General features: G+C 43.0%; 1 protein-coding gene across 3 annotated transcripts in view; it reads right to left on the bottom strand.

Moving 5' to 3' along the window:
- LARGE1 (LARGE xylosyl- and glucuronyltransferase 1) overlaps positions 1–26,178 on the bottom strand; it is a 545,419-nt gene that overhangs the window by 67,794 nt on the left and 451,447 nt on the right. For all 3 annotated transcript variants that reach the window (XM_040490968.1, XM_040490969.1, XM_040490970.1), the window contains 2 exons: positions 15,176–15,288; positions 13,350–13,475 (listed from right to left, as the gene is read on the bottom strand). In XM_040490968.1, coding sequence (XP_040346902.1) covers positions 13,350–13,475; positions 15,176–15,288 — 239 coding nt within the window. The remainder of the gene's footprint in view (positions 1–13,349; positions 13,476–15,175; positions 15,289–26,178) is intronic.

The raw sequence follows: 26,178 nt of genomic DNA, 5'->3' as shown, positions 1-26,178 counted from the left end.
AAACTATCAAGGTCGGTCATGAAAAACATGGGAAAACTAAGATGGTGTCAGAGGCTAGAGGAGACTAAGGGAACAGAACACTAATGGAAACACTGGCAAAATGTACCTAAAGCCTGCAGTTCAGTGAGGAGCAATCTACCAACGTGGGTTTGTCAGTTTTGACAGTTCACTATTATCCTGTAAGATGTTAACATTAGGGGAAACTGACACTAGATGGCTGGGGTACAGGACTCTCAGAACTGCTTTTACAACCTTTTCTTTCAAAAATCTTTCCAAACAAAAGTGTGTATTAAAAACAAAAGACGGGGCGCCTGGGTGGCGCAGTCGGTTAAGCGTCTGACTTCAGCCAGGTCACGATCTCGCGGTCCGTGAGTTCGAGCCCCGCGTCGAGCTCTGGGCTGATGGCTCAGAGCCTGGAGCCTGTTTCCGATTCTGTGTCTCCCTCTCTCTCTGCCCCTCCCCCGTTCATGCTCTGTCTCTCTCTGTCCCCAAAATAAATAAACGTTGAAAAAAAAAATTAAAAAAAATAAATAAATAAAAACAAAAGAGAGGGTGCCTGGGTAGCTCAGTTGATTAAGTGTCCGACTTCAGCTCAGGTCACAATCTCATGGTTCGCAGGATGGAGCCCCACATCGGGCTCTGCACGAACAGTGAGGAGCCTGCTTGAGATTTTCTCTCTCCCTCTCTTTCTGCCCTTCCCTCACACACACACACACACACACACACACACACACACACACACTCTCTCTCTCTCTCTCTCTCTCTCTCGCTCTCTCTCTCAAATATATAAAAAAAAAATATTTAAAACAAAACACAGTCCTACAAAGCATCGACTGATTGAGAACATCAGTGAGACAAGTTCAGGTGACCAGCAAGAAAACAGCCAAGCTGATGCTTCTGTTTCCAATATGAGCACCTCCTAGCTACATTCCCAAGTACAGAAATGTCTGTCTCATTTGATCTGACAAGAAGCTACAAAAAAAAAAAAAAAAAAATTAATTCAAATATGGATTTACAACCACTATCATTAAGGAAGAGCTTCACCCCAAGTGTGTATAATGCCTCGAGATACCATTTGATGTTAGTACAAAGAGGCATGATTAGCAAGACATTTAAAAACAAATTATCCAGAATATGAAGACAAGCCTCCATAATTTTTTGATGATGTTTAAAGTCTTGTGAAAGTCAGTCTAGAACTTTATGACATTCCACTAACCCCCATGAAAAGAGTTTAGCAGTCCCTTTGGGGATTTATACGTAACAATGAAAGATAATAAAATCCAGTAAGGGAAACACTTGTTTTTCCTGCCTAGGCAAAAATGGCTGAAAAAATACACAAGATAATACAGTAACAAATGAAGTAAATTCCTTTGTCAGCAAATGCTGTGAGAAGAGTCACGAAAACAAATGCTGAAGGCCTGAAGATACACGTAGGAGAACAAATTACATGGGAGATTTGCTACCGAGTTAAATCAACGCATAGAGGATCCCGGTGTGTGTCAGCTTAGGCTATTTGCAAGATTCTGTTTCAATAACGAAATACCCAAAGACCAACCTTCCAGTGAGCACTAAAAGAAAGACGAGTTATAATCTGAACAGCAACTTCCTGCTTTCATGACGACAGTGCTTTTATGGAAAGTGCATGTATGAAAGGTACAGTTGCTTTAATTGGAATAACCAGATTCCAGGTAAGGTTACAAAGTGATACTGAATTCTTTCACGCATTAGTGAAGTAAAGTTTGCAACAAAGCCCTTGAAGCCAGCTGCACACTGAATGTCACTGATTTGGTTACTTTTATAAAGGCAAGACTGAAAATATCATAGAATTTTTACAATACTTGGGAATGATACCAGGAACGACAATGGATATCTTTTGTAAAATACAGAGTTCATAGCAAAGCCCTTTAGAAGGCATACATAAAGGTGATTTATGCATGTTTTCATGAAAAAAAAAAAAAACCCGGTTATCTTTCGTATGCTATCTCGTACTTTTGAAAAAAAATATATACTTTTAATCTGACCCTTCAATGTCAAGGTAATGAATGGAGAAGTAACTACTTTTAGAAAGAACATGTGATATAGATAGGGCTTTTAGAAAGTAAATGTTTGAAATTGTTGCCATTGTTATGGGGATTTTGAGGTTAAAAAAAAATGCTGTGCTACCTATCAAAACTCTCATTTCAACATACTTAGAAATTTCAGTGGTTTGATATTCACAACCACCCAATATTGCTTAATTGGTAATTCCCTCTCTCAAAATCTTTTTCATTCGAGAGCCCAGACTATTTAGGGAAGTGTTTTCTTACAGTGGGCTTTTAAGGAACCAGTCCCACAAGATATTCTATGATCAAAGGGATCTGTTCTGTGTGTTGACGCAGAAATGCTGGGGGTCCACCAATCCCATCAGGATTCCTTACTGCAGGACTTCATAATGTGCTATTTTGTATACACAGTACACAGAACTCCCCCTCTGCAGCCCTCCCCAGCTCCCCCCTGTTTAAAGCAATCCCCTTAACAATTCTTAGACTTGTTTGGATACATACCCCAAACAGCACTACATAGTACATAGGGCAGACCCTCCAGAGGCAACACCTTGCTCCTAGGAATGTTGTTGATGTTTCCAGGAATAACTGCATCTCAACTTCATCAGCTACGTATAACAAAAGCCAATGAGGGATAACTTAAATCACTAGCACCCAAAGGAGTTAAGTTCTGAAAATCACCTCATGAGCAAAGAATGGGTGAGTGTTGAAGGAAGACAAAAGACCAAAAACTTAAATTCTCCAAAGTCTCCGACCCTGGGTATGCCATTCTCCAGCACACTAGTAGGGCCCAGGACCAAGTGCCACAAACCAGGGCTTAATCTCAGGGGACAGCCCTTTCCCTCCTCAGGTCCCTATTTCTGGTCTGTGAAATAAGGGCATTGGGACAGACGAGGAAGAAGATCCCTTGTTTACATGCCCACTAGCTGACTGAAAACGACTCTAAGAGAGAGTGGGAACATTACTAATTATTAATTATTGGTAACAAGGAAACGAGGCTTACTATGTGTCTCCCAGCTCGGTACCAACTGCTTTATACGTAGCCCCTTGGACTAGAGTCATGCGATGAAACTGAACAGGCCCTGGCCTGGAGTCAAGAGAGGTCTGGCTGGGAGGTGGTAATTGTAGATTTTAGATCTTCTCCCCCACAGCAACTGTTTTTTCTTCCTGATCCATCCTAATCTTCGAAAATCAACCTTACCGTTCATCATTCTTATTACCCTCGCTCTGGCTTCCCCGGCCTCATTTTTCACTGTAGTCTGCTCAGCTACGTACGGCACGCTCAGTATGCTAATGCACGGCGGCCCCTCATCTTCCTCAAAAGATGTGAAAACTGACACCTCTCTAAGTATTATAAAATGTTTTACAACTTGAGTTATGTGCTACTCCTTTTATGCAAATGGTACAGATTGCCTCTAGGCACATGCATCGTTCCTCCATATGGATGGCACGTTTTCTCTTGGTTTTTCTCTTCTTTAGGATTTTTCTTTTAAGTGTACTCCGCTCCCAATGTATGAATGGATGGCAGTCAAAAATCCAGTCTCTGACTCTGCTGCTTAAAATCCAAATGTTCTTTCAAGGAGGCAATGTTATATTGAGAGTCTCTGTTCTGGGGTCAGCCCTCAAAAAGCCATTGAACGCAAGGAGGGCTCACACAGGATAATCCTACAGAAGCATTATCTCACGTAAAATGCTTTCCTGGGAAACTATATGAAGGTGGGAACTCAGCCGTGTATCGGAGGAAAGAGCTCTAGAGTTAGGGTCAGGCCGACGTGAGTTCAAACCTCGGCTCTGTCACATTTTGCTGTGTGACTCTGGGCAAGCAACTAAGTGACTTCATTCATATGATCCCTAATTTTCGGATGTATAAAACAGACCAATATTCAGCCCGTGATGCTTCTGTGAAGATTGAGTGATCCCTGCCTGGCACACCACCCCCACCCCATCCCCCTGAAAACTCCAGGTCATCCTTTGAGGTCCTGGCCACAGCCTGCTTCCTCTGAGAGGCATTTCCTGTCAATCCCAGAAAGGATCAGTGCATTCCGGGCAGATGTTTTTGGAGCCCTGCTGTGGTCCCTGCTAGGCAAGTATCTACCAGCCCCCGGTTCACTATTCCTAACTTGCATGGGGGTTACTGCTCCTTCCCATTCTCCAGGGTCATATTCAGGGGAGGAAGAGTGGTTACACAGAAGGACTGGGGAGAGGAGTGGCAAGGGTGTTTGGGGGCTGAGGAATGACGTGAGGGCAGAAGACGAGGAAGGACGACACTTGGTATCACGACTGAGCCTGGACGTCCTATAGAATCCCTCAAGACACAGACTGCATCACATTTTCTCCCAAGAGGGGCCCCCTCCGGTTCTCCCAGGCCCCCTTTACTTCCTTCCACTGCAGCACTTAGCAGGCTGTACTTGGAATCTTCTGTTTGCTTAATGCCTGCTTCTCACTAGACTGTGACCCTCCTGAGAGCCAGGAGCTGTGGCTTACTCAGCCCTGGGGCTCCAGTAACTCTTATAGACGCAAGGACTGGACGCCCTGCTTGCTACCTCCTGACCATCACCCACTGTTTGTGGCCAGGACTTCCTTCTCTAACGCCTACTGAAGACTCAAAGACTAGAACACAGTGTCATAGCTACCCTCCCAATCTACCTTCTCCCAGCCAATGCACAGCCCTTTTGCTCATCTCCTAAGAGCTTGTGCTCTGGGTGAAAAGACAAAAAGATGCTCCGTTGGGTCCTTCTCTTTTTATTTAAGACTCAGCCAGGGAAGGTTGAGTCATCAGGCTTTAGGACTGAAAGATAAAAATGAAGGTCTTTGAAACACAAAGACTGAAGTAAAAAGTCAAGTGCATTTCTACGGAGTACTCAAGGGGCCTGGTTGATAACAGGGCCAAAAATCATGGCCTCTATTTTACAAGAACATAACTGACATGGGGAGAATGTACGTGGTTTATACAAGTCCTTCAGCTGGTAAGAGGTCGAACAGGCATTAGAGTGTAAGGGATTGCTTGGCTCCAAAAGCCCATATGCTTCTTCCCCTTTGTCAGTGAAACCACTTTTCCCTTAGTTGTGGGAAATCTCTTCTTAGCATAAATTTCTCTACTGACACCCAGGGCAGGATAGATGCCCAAGGCTGGTAAGCTCCTGTCTGGTAGGATGTGGGAGTACGTCTGCTCCTACAGAGTGAGCTTTATGCTTACCAACAGTGAGCTGTGTGTTGCCAAATGTGTTTTGATGCCACTTTTATTTATAATGTAAGTGGAAATGTATGTATTCAAATATTCTCTGAATTAGGAGAATGCAAAAAGAGTTGCTATTTCCATGAAAGGCAAGCCAAAGCTTTGGGACAACTTGATTAAAAAAAAAAAAAAAAAAAAAAGTCCCTTAAAAAGTGGCTGTCAGATTAGTTGTGGGTGAGAGACCATAAAAATCTAGGACTGTTCTTCACCTGCTTTGTAAGAGTCCTTAAGTTCTTGCTCGCCCTTCAAGGAAAGGAATCGGAGAACCACAGAAAATGGATAATGAGAGATGTCTACGCAGGATAATACAGCACAATCAGCAGACGAAAAAATCTGGCCTTGGTTGAAAAGACAAGCTAATCAAGGTTAACCTATTTTTAGGATTCTTGCCTGAACCGACATTTTCAATCAGCTGACCCAGCACAGGTGCCCTGGGTGACCCACAGGTGGGCTTCTCAGGTTGGCTACCCTTTGGAGTGTGAGCTGAGGGAGAACAGCATTCAGGGTATCTCTGTATACTCCCCAGGGGGGAACATGGTACCCAGCAAACAGGAGGTCCTTCATTCCTGTTGAACATGATGGATGAAAGAAAGGATGGGAGAAGGAGACAGAATAATAAGAAGAAAGAAAATGACAAAGATGCACCTTTACCTGGAATCTGAGGCCCAGGTTGGCCTGGAGGGACCTATAGACACACTGTGTCATTAAACCAGGCCCTCGGACTCCATGGCAATGTACAGGCCTCGATATCACCCAAAGGGTGAAACTTGGGCTGCCAGCCCTTCTCCTTCATCCCTTAACCCTCTCCCCACTTTTACGGATTGGCTGTATTTTAGGGTTCTGTGTAAGATTTGGGTGGAAAAGGTATTAGTGGGTAAAATGACTTTCAGATTTTTTTTTTAGGGTTTATCTAAAAAGATAGAAATTAATCTGATTTGACTCTGTCTTCCTGATTTTGCTATTTGATACAAAGGCCTCTACTTGTACGTAGAATAGGCTGCCAAAAAGAGTTGGTTCACAAATTATTTTGTTTGATAGTTTCAAAGTGACAATAATTAAGCAACCACTAAGCAATGTCAAAGTGGTGTCACCACCTGCTACATCAACATCTAATGTTAAATCATTCTGGTCTTTCCTGGAATAAAGCCAAGTTGGCTGTGATATATTATCTATCTATCTATCTATCTATCTATCTATCTATCTATCTATCTACCTGTCTGTCTGTCTGTCTGTCTGTCTGTCTCTATGTGACCAATGGCTTTGTCTGTTTTGTTTCCCATAGCATCACAGCGCCTGTGACAGTGTCTGGCATATAGTAACCACTCAGTAAATGCACAAATGCATTGGTATGACTGTGAGGGACAGACGTGACACACTTTCACTTGGACGCCTAGCTAGCTTTGTTGGCATTTATGAAATGTCTAAGTTGAAGGTTCACCGAGGAGATCTCCTCTATTTTATGGTGCCTTTCCTTGTCCCTTTTGTGGCTGCCAATTTAGAATCTCTGATAACCTGTCGAATATCCTGGCTTATGAATACCTGTCCGTTTTTTTTTTTTAATGAAACTCATACTAATCCTGCTAAAAACAATCAATTAATTATACAAGACACCTGCCACAGTCCTCCCCACCCCTGAATTATTTTTATTGTGATAAAATGTACATGATATTTACCAATTTAACCATTTTCAAGGGTATAGTTCAATGCCACGAAGTGTAGTCACACTGCTATGCAACTCTCACCACCATCCATTTTGAGGATTCTTTCAATATCTCCTATGGAAATCTGTACTCATTAATTCCATGTTTTCCCTTCAACCCAGCCCCTGGTAATCATTCTGTTCTGCTTCTGTTCTCTGTGAATTTGACTACTGCAAGTATCTCATATAAATGAGATCATCAATAGTTTTCCTTTTTTGTCTGGTTTATTTCACTTAGCATTTTTTCAAAGTTCATCCACATTATGGCACGTGTCTGAACTTCCTTCCTTTTTAAGGGCTGCCAAGGTTTTTAGTTGCACTGGTTTTTGTAGAATTTTTATGTTTTTATTCTTTTTGTGTGTTTTTATGTTTTTATTTTATTTATGTTTTTATTTTTATCCTATATGAAAATAGGACTTGAGAGTTTAGAAGTCTCCTATCAAGGAGACTTGCCTGGTCAAGTGCCAAAGTGTTTTTCCAATTTTGTTTGTATCTATTGACACTTCTGTCAGCAGGATTGGACACTTCCTACAGATCAGCTGAGACTTGACAATACCACTCTTCTAATTTGGTGGGGGTGAAATTATATGTGGTCTTAATTTTCACTTCCAGGATTTAATAAAGAAGCTGTACATCTTTTCAAGTGTTTATTGGCCATTTTCTTCACAATCGGTGAAATGACTGTTTATATCTTTTACATATTTTTCTTATTAATTAGTAAGAGTTATTTGTGTGTTTAGTTTACTAGTCCATTGTCAGTTGTGTTGAAATGTCTTTTTCTTTTCTCCTTTTGACGCTACCTTGATGGGAATTATTAATTTCAATGTGGTTGAATTCACGGATCTTTTCATTTGTGACATATGCTTTTGCTGTCTTGTTGAATACATTCTTCCCAACTCTGAGGTCATAGGCCAGTTACCTAAATTTTTTTTAAATTAAAGTTCAATTTGGTTTAGTTTTAAGTCTCTAATCCCTTAGAATTAATTTTGTGCATGGTGTGATACAGGGACCAATTTTCACTTTTCCACTTGGATAATCAAGGTGCCTCAACACCATTTGTGGACGATTACATGCTTTCTCCAATGGCCAGCAAGCCATCTCTTTATAGATCACATTCCCATTTGTGTGGGCTCTCTGTTCTTTTTTTTTTTTTTTATTAATTAGCACATCCCTAAGCAAATGCTCAGCAAAACTTTGCTGTAGGTTTTCAATGGATACTATTTATGAGAGTGTTTCTCATAAATGAATATTCAATCTTATCGAATAACTTTCTTGCATCTATTTACATGATTATGTGGTGTTTCTCCTTTAATCTATTAACATGCTGAATGATACTTGTGGATTTTTCAATGTTAAATCATTCTTGTCTTTCCTGGAATAAAGCCAAGTTGGCCATGATGTATTATCTATTTTCTACATGGCTGAATTCGATTTGCTAATATTTTGCTTAAGGTTTTTTCATCTCAATATTCATGAGTGCTACAGGCCTACAGTCTTCTTTTCTTGTGCTCTCCTTGTCTGATTTTGGTATCGAGGATACTGTGGTCTTTTAAATGGGTTAAAAGTGTTCCTTTTTTTCTATTCTCTGGAAATTTACTTAAAATGGGAATTTTTGATTACAAAAATTGGTATAACTTAATCTCTATTTACCATCTAGGGATGCTGTGTACTTTGTAAGAGGGTTTAATGGCTAGAAGGTAATCCAGAATTGATATTTTTTCCTTAGGTCAGTTTTGGTAAATTATACATATGTAGGATTTTGTTCATTTCATGTATATATATGCCACTGTATGAAATGTATACAAGTCTGGAGTTCCTGTATCTTCTTGGTGAACTTTAATTTTTAAGTTGTGATCATCTCTACACCTACCGATGCTCTGTCTGACACCAACACAGTTATCTTGGCATTCTTTCTGCATCGTCAACTGTTCAAGTTGTTATACGTTAGGTGTGTCTTTTATAAACAGCATATGTTGCACACTATTTCCTGTTCAGTCTGACAATTGATCTTTTCATTCTCAAACTTAGGTTGCAATTATTTGCTTACTGATATATTTGCACCTCTTTCTTTTTTTTTTATTTTTTTTATTTATATATGAAATTTATTGTCAAATTGGTTTCCATACAACACCCAGTGCTCATCCCAAAAGGTTTGCACCTCTTTCTATTATCTGATTTCTTGCTCTCTATTTCCCCCCACTTTTTCTATGCTGTCACTTTTTTTTTTAACGATGGAGATATTTTGGTTGGTTTTGTTTTTTCCAGTTCCATTTACCATCCTACCCATCACAGGCTTGTAAGTTATGCACTTTTCTTCCCCATTCTTTTCAGGGCTTCAGCTTGAATGGTTAACACGTACAGCTACTTAGCGGCTAAAATTACTATCTCATTCCCTTTCTCAACAAAACTCTGATTCCAGAATACCTGAATTCTCATCGCTTCCCTCCTGACTTATGTGATGTCATTGTCTGATATTTTAGGTATAACCTTTTTAAGACCACAGTTACATGGTATTATTATTACTATTCCTACAACTACTATTTAGAAATTATTGAATGAAATCCCTACATGTTTCTTATTTGTTCAGCATTCCTTCTTGGATCTGGAATCACACGCCTTATTCCCGAAGTAAACCCTTTAGAAGTTTCTTCACAGAGGTATGTTTGCGGAAAATTCTCTTTGCTTTTGCTCATCTGAATACTCTTTTCTCATGCCTGAAGGACTGTTTTGCTAAGTATACATATTGTTATTGTCACCCCGCACCCTGAAGGTATTACTTCCACTCTTTTGGCTTGCACTGCTGCTGATAAAAACTCTCATTCCCACCCATGAAATGTCTTCGTAGAGAATCTGTTTTTTTCTCTCTTGGTTATTCTAAAAAAGTCACAGTAGGGTGCTGCAATTTTACTACTGTAGGTCTAAGTATAGCTTTCTCTTAATTTAAACTGCTTGCATCTGTGGCTACTTTTAACAGTTCTGGAAAATTCCCATTCACTATAAAGATGCCTCACTTCCAATTTTCTCTATTATCTCCTTCTAACATTCTAATTAGACATATCTGGATATCTTAATTTCTCTCTCAGTTTTTCTTTTTCCCTGTGTGCTCGGTTTTGGATGATTTCTTCAGTTCTCTCTTCTAGTTCACTAATTCTCTCTTTACCTGGGTCTAATTTACTGCTTAACACATTCCTTCAATTTGAAATCTCAGTAATTATATTTTTCACTTCCAAAAGTACTATTTGATCCAAATACGTCTGTTTGCCTTCAAAAATCTCTTGTTCTTCCATCCTATTAATTCTCTTTTATTACTTACACATAATGACAATTCTTCTGTTTTATATCTGATGAGTCTACTACCTGAAGTTTTTGAGATTAGTTCTATAGTCTCTGCCCTTTCTCCTGGTGGCTGATTTCCCTATATGTTTAATGATTACTGAATGAGAACTCATTTTTATTGAAATGTCACCTAAAGAATTCTTTGAAGTCTTTCTTGTTTTTGAGAGCATTCTTCTAGATCATATTTCTGTTTATTTCTGCCAGGCACGTGGCACATTTTCATTTTTTTCTATTTCTGCCCCACACATATAATTTTAGTCCATCAATTAATATGAGCACAGGCTTGAAATGAGAGATTCCCATGGGAAACATTTCTCTTATTTTACCTAAAGCCTAGGATAAAACATGTAACAATCCCTATCATCTTCTTCTATGGATATTTTTAAACGTGTTATCCATTGAGGATATCACTTTTCCTGGATCTTGACTTCAGCAAGAATCTTTTAATTGTCTTTCTTGGGGTTGAGACCCAAATTCCAACGCACAGCCTTCCAATAGAATGGTTGTACATAGGTTTCCCTGACTTTGATTTAGGTCTAATGTCCCAGTGTAACTATAATAGCATTCCTTTGTTTAAATTATATAGTTACCTACATTTAAGCCAGGGCTCCAGCTACCAACGGTCAGCAGATACCCAGCAAATGTCAGATCCAGCTGCTTTTTGCTTATCCTTCTGGATCCATATTTTATCATGTGTCTGGTCTCTCCTTACTTCATTTACTTTATGGACTGATCTACTATGCTTTCAAATCATTAAAAAAAAATTATTTATCCAGTATTTTTTGGTGTTCTCTACAGGGCTGGTTTTATTTGCTTTCTCTTTTAAACTTCTAGTTCTTGACAGTCTTAGAAATATTCCTGAGTATTTCATATACTTTCTTTATGTCTAAGAAACACATGACACAGTGAAACTGCATAAAAGTTGGTTGAAAGATTCAATGATGGAGGCACTTCTGTTTTAAACACTTTCTAAGATTTTGCAATGAACTTCAAGAGCAGTGAAAAAACAAAAAGAAGTTCTTTCTTCTTGACTATGTAATTTCACTAACTTTAGACTGTTCATTACAACACAATTTATCTTTGTGAAAATTGAAAACAACTAAACTAACAGCAATGGTTCAGCAACAGAAGTGTACAAAATTCTATGTGCCTGAGGACGATAAATGAGATACAACACATACCTACTTGGAAAAGACTGATATCTTTGGTCTCATGGTCTCATGGTTTGGGAGTCTGAGCCCCATGTCGGGTTCTGAGCTGACAGTTCAGAGCCTGGAGCCTGCTTCAGGTTCTGTGTCTCCCTCTCTCTCTGCCCCTCCCCTGCTAGCACTCTCTCTCTCTCTCTCTCTCTCTCTCTCTCTCAAAAATAAATACATGTCAAAAAAAAAAGTAAAAATTTGAAACTTTTGTTACTGCAGTGTCACATGGGCAATGGCTACACATTTTAAGTGACATGAACTATTGATGGTTATAGGTGTCTGCTTCTTGTTTGATACAGCCAGAGAAGCAAACACACCTGCTGTCAGGCAGGCCTGGGTTCAAATCCTTGTTCTGTCACTTATCAGATGAGGTCGGTTCCTCACTCCTCCCTCTGCAGGTAGGATATTCTGACACACCCTTTAACTGGACTCAGCCCTATGGGTACTCTGGCCGACAGGATATCAGCAGCAAGGGCTCAAGCTTTCCTTGCAAGCACTAAGACTTCCTCTCCCACCTCTGCTTTGCTATGACAAACCAGCCTGGCCTGCTCATGGGACATGGCAGACACTGGAGGAGGACCAGGTCATCCCAGCCACCAGCCATCGGATCCGAGGCTGACCACAGACACTTGGTTAGGCCAATGAAAATCAGACAACCATCCCGCCAACCTGCAAACTCCTCAACTAAATAAATGGTTATTGATCTAAGCCACTATTAGACTATGGCAGCAGATAACTCATACATCCTGTTTTCTTCATTGTGTGGGGGGATGCACAAGGGCTCTCCATACAGGCCACCAAACGAGGAGTCTCCCAATTGGATGGGGGGCGGGCACCAAATGTGGGACAACCCAATCAGGTGGAAGCTGGCTGCAGGGTGGTGAAAAGAATTCACCGAAGGCAGAACAGGACACAGAAGTTTACTGAATACACCACAAGGGAGCGGTGGGCAGGACAGGAAAGCAGAGACCATCTGATGCAAAGCAGTGGTGGGGGGGCTGTAGTTAAAGGAGGAGGATGAGGAGGTATGGGGAATATGGAATTTTCCTTGTTTGGTAATGGCGTCCAGATGTTAGTAGCTCATTGGTCAGCTAGGACTTGGGGCTATCTTGAGGTGAGTCACCTGATGGGCCTGTTTGTATTTGGTCAGGGGGTTGCGGGGTCACTGCGGGTCCTTGTACCTCACTCAGGTTTCCATTGTTCGGGCTGGTCACCTAAAAGCAGCCTCTGCATTACTCTTTCTATGTCCCGGCCCTACCACTATGTCCAGTACCTAGAGACCAACATTGAAGGCTTTTCTGTCACTGTCACTGCTGCCTGAGGTAGAATGAGACATTTGTGCTGGCGTTCCCACCCCTGCCCCACCCCACCACAGCACCTGGCAGGCATTTTTACATTCATTTCCTCACATGTGTCTCTCCCCTAGCCACGACTGACTTGAGCGTAGGAAGTAAGTTATTCCCATCCATATCTATGGCACCTGGCACAGAGTAGTCCTTCAATAAATGTTTCTGTTGCAATTAAATGACTGGATTTGGGGAACGGACAGGAACCAAAACAGCCAGCAGCAGGTGGCAAGAAGAATAACCACGCGAGCTGGTTCTTACGCTTTCTAGAAAGCCCAAACAAGAGAAAGAAAGAAAACAAAGGAGAAAAGCACATTCTCTCTGCTCTTCTGTGTCCTTGTCTCTCTCACCACATGCACACAAAGCTCAGAGCCACTCATCCCCCGAAGAGCCCTCCCCATCTGGCTTCCATCCACCGGCCACCACCGCAGGACACCTCCCTCCACCTCCGGCCACGGGCCCTGCATCCACTGCAACCTGTCCTTCCCCTACCTTTAGATCAGACACATCCCTGTAGCACTGCTCAGAGCGGGTGTGGTCCGACAGCTGCACATTCCAGAAGCAGGGGAGCTGATACACGAGGAAGGGGTTCTGTTTGATGACAGCGTTGAAAATATCCTGGGAGATAAAAGCCAGAGATAGAATGGTCAGGAGCGTTTCACTTAGGAGGCCAGCTCACGGGCACAGCACCTCCTGTGCAAAGGCCTCTCTTTAGGCTCCTGCTCTGAGCACAGGCTGGCTTGCGCTGTGAGGCATTCCCCTTGGAACGGACGGGGGAGCGCCCCACGCGTGCTTGAAGCTCACGGGCTCTGCTGGCCTCAGGAGGCGCCATCCGGCAAGGGGACGTGGGAGCAGACACGGCTGGTCTTTCATACCGGAGCCAGCACAGATGAAATGAAGTCACTTTTCCACCCCTCTTCCCACCTCATCCAGGAGCCCTGTGTCATCCATCCTGGGCCTCCGGGAGAGGAAACTGCATGATGACAACTGCTCTGCTCATTCAGGGGCTGAGACAAATTACAGATCTTGTTTCATCAGTTCTTCCTGGGGCTTTTGGCGGGGACTCGATGATGGATGCGCCTTGGACTCCTGCAGGCCATGGTGCCTGAGGACGCTCTCCCCACCTCCAAATCCAACTCCGACTTTTCTAGGGAGTTTTCCTTCTTTTGGGCTTTTCTCCAAGCTCTCGTCGCACCAGACCACGCTTATTAACTAGCTGCTGACAGCTGGTGCCGGGGGGTGAATTATGTGCCTTCGCAGAAGGAGATGACTGGATAAACTACCCTCATTGGACACAGATATGCAACTGCTAGCTTTTGGGGACATGCTGGAGTCATTGTGACCTGACTTAAAATATGATGATGGAGGACAATTTTCCCCTCAGGTTTAAAACAGCTACCTGGGTAATTTTTAACTCATTCATTATACCAGATCTCATGTTTGAAAAAGGAAATGAGTTTCTGGCTGCTTGGGAAATACTGAATAATAACAATGCTAAAAAAAAAAAATAGTAAAGTCACCCTACAGAGTTTCTTGTTTCCTCTGTATTAGAAAACTTTACAAAAATTCAGTGACTCAGACAGTTGAACATCGGGCAAAAACATGGGACTGCACTTGCTTTTTGGATGCACAGTAAAGGGTAAAACGCAGAGAACCCAGACAGGTCTTCTCCCCGTTTCAACACAGCCATCTACACCACAGGGAGCTCAAAATCTAAATGTGTGAGCCTGGCAGAGCCAAGGTCAAAGGCTCGGGCACCTGCATCTGCTAGCAAAAATGAGGAATGGGATCTTTATGCATTCACATCAATGGTTTGGTGGAGTTCACAGACTTTTTCAGATCGCCTGGATTAGAAGCTGGTTATTCAAGACAGGTAGTTTGTCTCTTCCATTTAAATGCATTTCCCTTGAGGATAGGGTCATAGCACGGGGATCTAAGTGAAAGGCATCGCTTTTAAAGTTAGACCCTATGTGCCGGAAAAGCGAAGGTGACCTTGTCTGGGAAATGTGCTGTGGTGTTCTATGCACCCCACACCAAGATGAAGACCGCAAGCTCCTCCGAATGCCTCCTCATCAGTCTCCTTTAATAAGCTAGAAGCTCTCTGAGGCCAAGGACGACGTCCTTCATTTACCTCTGCAATCCTGTCTCTGAACGTCATCCTTGGCTCACGCAGCATGCAGTGAAGGTCTGCTGAAGGAAGTGATGAATGGGTCACACGACAGGTGGAGACATCATTCAGACCCCTCTATTTTCAAGCTTCCTGGAGAAACTGCACAGGGCGTCCAAGAACAACGGCACCTTCTCACCTCACCACTCACCTGGTCCGCTAAGGACGTGGACAGCATGCCCATCAGCTCCCTCTCTGCAGTCAGCCGCCACATCTGTTCCCATTTCATCTTCCGTAGTTTGTCCAGAAGCAGCAGGATCACCCCTAGGCAACAGCATAGGGTGGAAGAAGGAAAAAATGACAGTCAGACAGCCAGCCAGACACACCTGTCCACGTCTTGGAGACGAACATACCTGGGTTCAATCCCAGGCTCTGCCAGTGACTCAGGATGAGACTTCAAACAGCCTCTCTGAACATCTTCGTTGCTGGAAAACATGACAATAGCATCGAAGGCTGTGGCCGACACTAAGTGAGATGGGCCGAAGAGCCTCGCGCTTTCTGGAGAGGGGAGGTGGAGACAGTGGCACGACGTCGATGTGCTTAATGCCTCTGAACTGCACACTTAAAGCAGGTTAAAGCGGTACATTTGTACTATGGAGATTCTGCCACGCTAATCTTGAAAAGAGCCTCGTACTGCACCTGATACGTACTACACTCCCAAGAAGCATTTGGTTCTTCCCTGTGTTTCTGCCCCAGAGACAGGACAACCTCCCTAGGTGTAGCTGATGGAAGGCGTTTGTACACTATATGCTGTTTATCTTTACACGCACAAAGCGGCTCCTCTGTGACTTTTTTCTAGGTGAGACTGGCTGATTTGCTTTGCATTTATTGACAAGCCATGGGAGCTTGCTTCAGTGTTCTGATTGCCAAAGTCTTCTCTGGTCCCCACAACGAACACAGATGTAAACTACAGTGAAGGTGGTGCTGATGCTTGGTCTCTAAGATGCACTCCATCTTTCTTTTGTTAGTTTTTACGGGGAGGGACCTGGGTCAATGCGGGGTCGTGTAGAGAGACAAACTGCCATTGCATACCCTGCTGTTGTTATTATTTTTTTAATGTTAAAACAACTCAATTTATTACTCAGGTAAAAATTAACTAGTAAAAGCCTAAAAAGAAAAGCACATTTTGGCTTTGCTGAATGACTCAGAAGCAGCTGTCTACTTCCAGGTCAGTTAGAGCATATAGAGAATGCACAGAGCGCAGAACACGAGGAACCAAGAGAATTTCCCTGCAGGCCACTGCAGTTAATTTGGTGGATGGAACTGTAGCACCCATGGGCTCCCAAATCAATCCTCCTCAGGATGCTGAGCTCAGCAGAAAGCTCAGCGGAGAAAACTCCAGGCAGTTGACAAATGATCTGAGTTGATACCTAGGTACATACGTTTCTAAGAGTTTTGGAGAGAATCTGATTCCCCAAATCACATATAAATGTCAACTCTGGGAGTTGTTTTTTTTTTTATAAACCTATTCCAGTGGCACATATTTGGAGTAAAAAAGTAAATTCACCATTTATTCAAAGGTGTTTGGTCAGGTAAAGATGAAATAAGAAAAAAAAAAAATATATATATATATGGTAGCGGTAATAATGCGGTAATACACAGATCTGAACTCGTTAAGCCAAAGGGTCAAATTACATCCTTTGCACATCTTTTATGGTTTGCTCAGTTTTTGCACGTATCTTTTCCCTTTTTGCTCCCAAGATCACTGCAGGTTAGATATTGTCATCCTTATTTCTTAGGTGGGGAAACTGAGAAACTAAGTCAGACTCTGGAACAATTCACAGTACCAGAGAAGCCACACCAGCTTCAAACTCAGATCTGCCTGGCTCCAAGGCTAGTGTTCCCTCATCTACACCACAAAAGCCGAAGCCTCAGCACCCGAGCCCAGGGACTCAGGCCAAGACTTTTTCCCTTTGGTGACATTTGGTTTCTATATGTGTAAAATGAGAAAAATGCTACTTGCCCTGTGCAACTCAGAAAGCTGTTATATACATTCGTGGTACACTGGTAAATGTTTAGCCACAAGCTCCCGGGGGGGGGGGGACCCTGAAAATGTGATTTGTGGCATCTGCTGGTTCCTATGGTGTAAATTCTCCTATCGTGGCTGATTTCAAACTACCAAAGTAATCTCACTGAACACCCCATGGGGAAGACCGGGCACACAGCTGACCCTCGCCAGTCAGTGCAGGCGCTGAAACTGTTCACAGAAGCAATTTCAGAAATAGTAAAATTCACCATAAGCATATTATTTGCTTCTTGTGGAGAAAGAAAAGAAAAAATTTACAGAGTTACAAGCCAAGAGAATATAGTGATAGATTCAGGAAAATAGAGCCCTAACACGTAAAACAATTTCATCTTACTGTAGAAACTAATCCTAATTAGGTTGGATAGGTGCTCTAATATACAGAAAAAATGGGAAGGGAGTGGAGGCTACAAACAAGATGGAGGATATTAATGCACATTTTGAAGCCTCTAGAGATGTCAATGGGAGATCTATCAGTCTCAGGGGACTGAACTGAGAACTAATGCTTTTTAATGGGTATTAAGACTTGGCAAGTCCTCTGTGGCCAATGTGATTCCACCCTGTTTCCCAGACTAGTTGAAGAGAGGCAAATGTCTACACCAGAAGACTAAATGCAGAAATGTGGGGTTATTCTCCCAGTTACCTAGCCTTTTTTTTTTTTTTTATGTGATGATTTTTTTTTCTTGAAATTCATTGTCAAATTGGTTTCCATACAACACCCAGTGCTCCTGTTGCGATGAGCACTGGGTGTTGTCATGTTGATTTTTAAAAGCATGAACTATTTCAAACCACCAGAAAAGTCCAGAAACTAATATGACAAATACCCACCACCCCAATTTAATAAATGCTAATATATTGCCACATTTGCTGTGAATAATAAAACATGACAGATAAATCAAAAGCTCCTTCATCCCACTCTGGTTCTCTCTCTCTCTCTCTCTCCCAAGGGTAACCACTATCCTGAGGTGGTTGGGTTTCATTTCCATGCATATTTTTATAGTTTTATTCTCTGTGCATATATTAATTAACAATCTATGATGCCTTTAGAGTATTTCATTTCTCAATTCTCATTTACCTTTTCACCCAACATTACGTCTTTAAGACTTAACCATGTTAAGATTGCAATATCTAGTCTATTCATGGCAATCACTTCACTCATTATAAAAATATACCACAAGTTATTTATGCATTGCCTGACTGAACAACATTCTGGCTGCTTCCTTTGTTTCTCCTGTTGCAAACGATGCTGCAGTCAGCATCCTAATCTCAATTTGTGGGGCACATGGCTGAGAGGTGAGCTGGGGTCCAGCCTCCAAAACTGTGCAAGGATCGCTGTGTTGATGGTGCCACGTGCCCCGAAACATCTCGAACTACTCTCTCTCCTCTCTCGTGTTTGGGCCATTGCAGCATCCCACAGATGCTACATTTAAAATGGCTTTTGCGGGGCGCCTGGGTGGCTCAGTCGGTTGAGTGTCTGACTTCGGCTCAGGTCATGATCTCACGGTTCATGGGTTCAAGCCCCGCATCGGGCTCTGTGCTGACAGCTGGGAGCCTGGAGCCTGCTTCGGATTCTGTCTCCCTCTCTCTCTGCCCCTCCCCTGCTCACACTCTGTCTCTCTTTGTCTCTCTCTCTCTCTCAAAAGAAAAACCAGGGGTGCCTGGGTGGCTCAGTCAGTTAAGTGTCTTCAGATCATGATCTCACGGTTAGTGGGTTTGAGCCCCATGTTGGGCTCTGTGCTGACAGCTGGGAGCCTGGAGCCTGCTTCGGATTCTGTGTCTCCCTCTCTCTCTGTTCCTCCCCTGCTCTCACTCTGTCTCTCTCTCACTCCCTCAAAAATAAATAAAGATTAAAAAAAAATTTTTTAAATGGCTTTTGCATCTCTTCCTTTATTCACTCATTCGGTGGTTATTTATTGAGCACCTATTTTGTGCAAACAACTGAAACAGACCTGTACATGTTTTTCTTCCCTACTTTTCCCAATTTCTTGGGTTTTATTCAAAATATTAATTCAACACATATTTACTGGATGGAGAGCATTTAGTCTTGGTCATGCCCATCTGTGGAAGACACATTAAGCATTATGATTCAAGGCCAGGGCTGTGAACAGTGAATGTGCACTGTTCATTAAGAGAGTGTGGGGGGGGCGGGGGCGGGGGGGGGCGGGGGGGGGGGGGGGTGGCAGTCAGCCTGAATTGATCAGGCCAGGCAGACACGAGGGGGACATCTGAAGAAACACGGACAAAGGCAGAGCAGCAAGACGTGTGGGAACAGGTGTGTGTGATGGCTGGATGGCTGAAATAGAGTGTTTTGGCGCAAATGTCAGGACATGACCTTGAACACGTGAGCAGGGATGGATCAGGAAGGGCTCGTATCTGTGCAAGAGGTGCTTTCCAACCATTTTCATGTCATTTCTTACATAGAACATGAGATCCTTACAACCTGCTTGGGGCTGGAAAGGCTGACCCAGGGGTCTGGCTGCTCCAGGCCCCATTCAGGGGCCCCGATGGCTGATGGGATCACTATTTTGGCACATCTATTACCCACGTGTGCCACACTGGTTGGAAAGTCCTGCTGAGGGCACCTGGGAGCTAGCGAAAGATTTTGAGCAAGGGAATGACCACAACTGGGTCTGTTTCAGAAAAGCCAACCTGAAATGTTGCTTTATCAGGTCACTTCACAGGCTCAAAGGCCTCTAGTATCTCAGGAAGCCTAAAGAACACCATAAACGTCAGCTGCCGTCACTGGGCAGAGGCCAGGAATTATAATTCCACAGGAATTACAGCCACACATTTACTTTTTTCCTTCCATCAGACTATGCAGCAAAGCCGGCACAATCAATCGCACTTTGCCACTTAACTATCTCTCTCTTTGCAAACTTGACAAGCCAATATGCAGTTTGGCTTTCTCATCAGAATCCAGAATGTTTACTAAATATACTACTGCCCATCCCTGATTCAATCAGAATCCAAAACAAACAAAAACTCGTGAACGAACATGTTATAAAGCTTATGAACTTCACTGTCAGCTTCTGCATTTAAGAGTTTCCACATTTATCCACTTCTGACTCCACCATATCCTTAGAAAGGAGACAGGCTACTCATCATCGCTTCTGGATAGACGTGGGAAGTGAGGTGCTACGAAGTGACTTTCCAATATCATAGTAAATGTCTCCCACTGCCCCATCTAGAAAAGGGTCTTTATTGTAGAACATTAGAACTAATGAAGCCGGTGTATCCCCTGTGCCAGCAAGGTCTATGGGATGTATGTATGTATGTCTTGATTTTTTTGTAAGTTTTTTTTTGTTTGTTTTTTGTTTTTTAGAAATACGGCAAAGTCTTTTTAAAAAAATTTTTTAACATTTATTTATTTTTCAGAGACATAGCATGAGCAGGGGAGGGGCAGAGAGAGAGAGGGAGACATAGAATCTAAAGTAGGCTCCAGGCTCTGAGCTGTTGGCACAGAGCCTGATGTAGGGCTAGAACCCACAAACCGTGAGATCACGACCTGAGCCAAAGTTGGATGCTTAATTGATTGAACCACTCAGGCTCCCCTTAAAGATTTTAAGTACTCTCTACACCCACTGTGGGGCTTGAACTTAACCCCAGATCAAAAGTCACATGCTCTACTGACTAAGCCAGCCAGGAGCCCCTGTCTCAATGTTTTGAAACAGCTGCCTCATGCTAAACATTAATGCCAAGTGCGTACTTGGCCAACACAGGCCAACAAAAGCTCATGGGAATCAGGGCTCCCAGGACCTACAGCCCGGCCATACGTGAGCTTCTCTTGACTTGTCAAACAAACCAGTGGGGATCCTGTCCGGTCTTTATTCATGCAGACTGCATTCAGAAGTTATTTCTTCTACAATTCATTTAGAGGTATGTTTTGAGCATCCTACGATTCACTGGGTTAGCTGGTGACTTAGCGGTTTGTAAAACACAGTCCTTGCTCTTAGGGAGCAAGATCTAATAGGGAAGGGAGATGGGCAATCAAGACAATGTAAACACTGTGACAGATACAAGATGGGGTAAGAAGCATGGGATCTGGGACCGGGAAATGTGATCTGAGTGTGGGAGGAAGCATTAGGGAAAAGCTTCCTGAAAAAAATGATGTCCAACCTGAAAGCTGAATCCTGTCTAACCTGCAGCCTCTCAAAGGATGCAAAGGATCACCTGTGTGAAGGTCAAGCCAGACAACGCTTGTCCCTTCAGGGCTGTGACTGCCTATCAGGTAGCAGATTATTTTCCACCACATTTGAACAGCAGACCTTAAAAGGTAATGACCCATTTCCCCCTCTTCTCCCCAAAAAAGAAAGTTAAAAAGCGGCCACATAAAATTGTCTAGCATGGGTGAAACCATTTGTCTTTGCTCATAAATCTGTAATTAACCACGGGTTATTTGTACAATAAATATCCTCACATCCTCACGCTGATGCAGTTGAGTGGATTCTGGGAATACAGGCGTTTCTGTAGCTGTCACACAAGAGGAAACTGTATGTTAAGTGGAAACCTCAAGTTTTTCCAACTGGACTTGAAAACAGAAGCCCTGGGTTTGAGTCCTGACATCATCACTTACCACCAAGTTCTCTTGAAAAAAGCCACTGGGATTCTGAGCCCCAGTGCCTTACCTATAATATATGGGGACAATCCCACATTAACTCAACATGACTAGGAGGACTTTTTAAAAAAGTGTATCTTTAAAAGTATCTGGTATAGGCCACGATCTATTATTTCCTACCTCAAAATAAAAATCCCACAACATTATGAAGTATCTAGGGGTGCCTGGGTGGCTCAGTCGGTTGAGAAGCTGACTCTTGATCTCAGCTTGAGTCATGATCCTAGTGTCGTGGGACTGAGCCCTGCATCAGGCTCCGTGCTGAGCATGTGGTGCCAGCTTAAGATTCTCCCTCAAATAAAAAAAAAAGTATCTAGCACAGCAGGCACAGTACTTAATATGGCTGAACTGAGAAATATTAATTGATAATAAATATGCATGCCTAGTAATTCACTTACTAGCCTAAATTAACTTGTCTTTCTAAAACTCTTTAAAATCCCCTCGTGTGTGGAATGCCCCAGACACTCAAAATATTTGAAATATCTTCAAGCCTATATTCTTCCTCAGATTTCTGTCAAATCATCTTATGGTGTCACAACCAGCATGATTAGGAGGTCCCCTGGGGTTATTAAGTGGCAGCTAAGGGATGTGACCTACAAGGAAGAAAAAAATAATAATAAAGGAAAGAAAATCTACCATAAGTAAAATTATGTGCATAAATGATGTTTCTAAGCAGCTAGGGAGTCTGTATAGACTGTTAAATTCAATCACACGGTACACACTCATAAGAGAATCTGCCTGTTTCTTCAAAGGTTAGGAGTTTGCACACAGATTGTACAAGAGCTGAAAAACAACATTTCCAACAGAAACAGAGCTTTAGCTGTTTATTGACCTCACTCCTATGGTGCTGGGGAGATATCCTAATTAATGATTGTAAAGGGCTTTGAAAATATGAAGTGGTACATAAAAGCTTATAAATAACAGTTACAGAAACTATACATTTCCTCATTAAGGTGCCTAATTATCACTCACTCAACTTGCATAATTCCCACTAGAATGAATACAAATTATATGCATGCATTCAATGTGGGAACAAGCTTTTTGAGTGAATATTGGTTAAAATGATGAAGACGGCTCCTTCTGAAATTGGACCCTTTCGAGCCGAAACGACACAGATTTGGCTTTGCGGGGCTTGCCCCGAGTCAGACTTTGACAGCGCTTTCCTGCTGTCAGGGGGATGGTGGTACCAAAGACCTTGACTTTGGCCTTTGGCTGGCATTTGCTACTGCACAATTCCTCCCATTTCCATACTTGCTGCCCGGATCTGGGAACACAGAGAGAGCCCCCGGCCCTGGAGGCCAGCACTCTGCACAGAGGCAGCACGCCTTCCATTTGACAGGGACTCCCAACGGAGCTGGCTGGGAGGCATGGGGCTGGCGCAGCTTTACCTTCAGCTGTTGTGCTGGGAGCCTAAGAGACCAACACTAAATAAATCAATGAATAAATATATTAAAAATCAAAGGCTTCTCCTGCGAACATCTGGTCCAGTGGTAGGGTGTTTCATCTGTGGATCAGAGGGCAATGTTTCTGTTTTCTAAACTGAATATGTAGCAATAGCTTGCTAGCCAAGATGGCAGGGAAAGCAAGGGGGAGGTCTATGAAGAGAGGAGGGAGAAAATCATGCTTTTTTAAAAGAGCCAGATACTGGTTCTTACCAATGGAACTGCAAGGAGAAGAGACTAAATACGGTACCAGGGTTGATAACACCCGCCATTTCTCAAGCAACTGCTGCATACTAGAGATGGGCTTTACTTACAGGGCCTCCAAGTCTTAAGACAATCCTGCAAGGTGGATAGAATCATCCCCATCTTACACTCACCTAGCTAGTGAGGGGCAAAATTAGTCTCACCCTTTGACCTGTAGCCTTTCAACCATGCCATGTTGCCTCCCAGTGTGTGTGTGTGTGTGTGTGTGTGTGTGTGTGTGTGTGTGTGTGTGCATGCGTCTGTGCACATGCTCATGACTGGATACGACAAGACTTAGCTGAATCAGTGGCCCAAAGCCAAAACAAGTCAGGTAGCTCTTTAAAAAACATAAGCAAATGCTTGAAGGACTGTGCGAAGACCACAGGCCATAAGCAGTTTACTTGCACGAAAACATACAGGGAGATCAGGCATTACAGGAGGCCAGGAAAGGGAGGGTTTCCCCATAGAGTGGGGCCTGATCAGCTACAAGGGAGCACAGGTGACCAGTTGGAGAGAGACGCAGTCAGGACAGTGTTTCAGAGCTATCATGTCATCTCTCTCTCCTGGGTGGCACAGAGACCCTCTTCTTTCTGTGTCTGGGCCCACTCAACTCGCACCTCAGCTCGTGTCCCACCACCTCCTGCCTACATTCTTTAGACTGTGCAAGCATTCTGTTTGAAAGAGTCTGCCACTATTTTCTTCCTTTCTTTCTATGCAACCTGCTTCCACTCTTTAGTCAAGCTCAAGAATACTGCCAGAATTGGGTTGGTTAATTCAGACCACGTACTTTCTTAGTTCAGGGGAAACTGAGGTCCGAAGTGGAAACTGAGGTCCGAAGTGGCCACATGACTCCTTCAGACAAGATCAGAGCAGGCTTCAGATGAGACCCCTGTTCTTACACTCGTGCTAAGTCACAATGTATTGCGTGGTGTCCTGCAGGATGCCAACAGGTGTGTGGGAAACAGGGTCAAATCAGTAAATTAAGTTTAGGAGATGGTCAGTTAAACACAGTAGGCTGTATCTGTGTGCACAGTGAATCTCAAAGGGGGCTACTGCATCCAGCATTTCCCAGATTTATTTACCAGGACCTCTTCTCCCCTTTTCTCCAGGAATCTGGTAGGATGTTGCTTTTCCTTCACTCTGAGCCCTCACTGGCTTCTGTCTGCCTTTTCTTGGCTCTCTATCTGCACTGCAGGGACCAACACATGAAGATACAAATCTGTTCCCCTCGTCCCTCAGCATTTCCCGTGGTTTTGCTGGTTTGAACCAGAGAAACAAAGCCTTAAGTGGGTACTGAACATCTTCTGTACCAGGGGCTCAGGGAAACATGTGGGCTCTCATCCCAGAAACGTTCACGAAGATGACCCTCAAAATCACCACTTTCCTCTCCTGCTTTGAAGTTCTACATTTCTCTTCTCCTGCGTGACCCACGAGAAAGTGAGTTTATTAAAAACCACTTAATTTAAAATCCCCTGCTGATTTTACCTGGGACTCACTTTTGATCACATAAATTAAAAGCTTCTACTTTTTGTTTGTTAAATCTTTTCGTTTCTGAAAGCTCTTGAGCACAGAGAGAAAATGGAGATCCTCCCACCTGAAGCCTACATTTGCTGGGATTTCTGAAAGTGTGGATGGATAGGAAACAAAGGTCAGTTCATACCTTACAAGAGGCTGGTGGTCATTCACTCACTCAATCATCCATTCAGTTGATATTTATTGAGGAATTTCTACGCACCAGATACACAGAGATGGAAAACAGAGCGGTTCCCGCACGCCAGAGTGGGAAGGATCTACGGGTGTTCAAACACAGAGGGGTGTTCTGGAGAAGGGCAGGCTTGGTTCAAAAATATATCTGTCACTGGACAGAATGTATTTGGCTATGGTTGTGATATGGCTAAGAACATGAAGGGTTTGGTGGCTGGCAAACACTTACTTTAAGTTTATTTATTTGGTAGGGGGAGGTTGGAGGGGCCAAAGAGAGGGAGAGAGAGAATCCCAATCAGGCTCCACACGGTCATACTGGAACCCACAGTGGGGCTTGATCCCATGAACTGTGAGACCACGACCTGAGCCAAAATCAACAGTCAGACGCTTAACCGCCCAGGTGCCCTGATTGCCAAACACTTTCAACCAAGACTTGAAGAGCATTTTTGTTTTTGCGACTTACAGGAAACTTTTAATTGTAGTATCATATACATTCAGAAAACCACAGGGACCCTAAGTGCACAGCTTCACGAGTTTTCAGACCCCTGAACTCCTTGCTGGAACTAGACCCCAGACAAGGAAACAGAACATCACTGACAGACTAGAATGCCTTTTACAGTCACACGCACACACACCCGCCATGTTGCCATTATCCCAAATTCTGACATCATACCTTCGTTTTATCAGTTTCTGAATTTTATGTAAATTGAATCATATAGTATGTGGCCTTTTTATGACTGGCCTTTTCACTCAAAACTATGCCTGTGAGATCCAGTCGCATTATTACACGTGGCATTTTGTTCACTTAATGCTGTATAATAACCTATCATGTGGATAGAACTCACCCTAGTTACGTATTACATTGATGATGAACATTTGGGTTTTGCCAGTCGTGAAAGTTACAATCATCCCTGATTGGGTCTCTTGGCATCATATGTATGACTTTCTGGGTCCCGGGATGTGCACATGTGCAGTCTAGGCAGACACTGCAATTGCTTCTTCCTCTTTACACAGCCACTAGCAGTGCACGAGAGGTTTTTTTCTTGTTTTTTTAATGTTTATTTATTTTTGAGAGACAGACACAGATCATGAGTGGGGGAGGGGCAGAGAGAGAGAGAGAGAGAGAGAGA

This window comes from Herpailurus yagouaroundi, unplaced genomic scaffold (genome assembly GCF_014898765.1).
Source record: "Herpailurus yagouaroundi ecotype Mexico unplaced genomic scaffold, PumYag 182, whole genome shotgun sequence".
Taxonomy (NCBI): Eukaryota; Metazoa; Chordata; class Mammalia; order Carnivora; family Felidae; genus Herpailurus; species Herpailurus yagouaroundi.
This window is presented reverse-complemented; position numbering and strand designations above follow the sequence as displayed.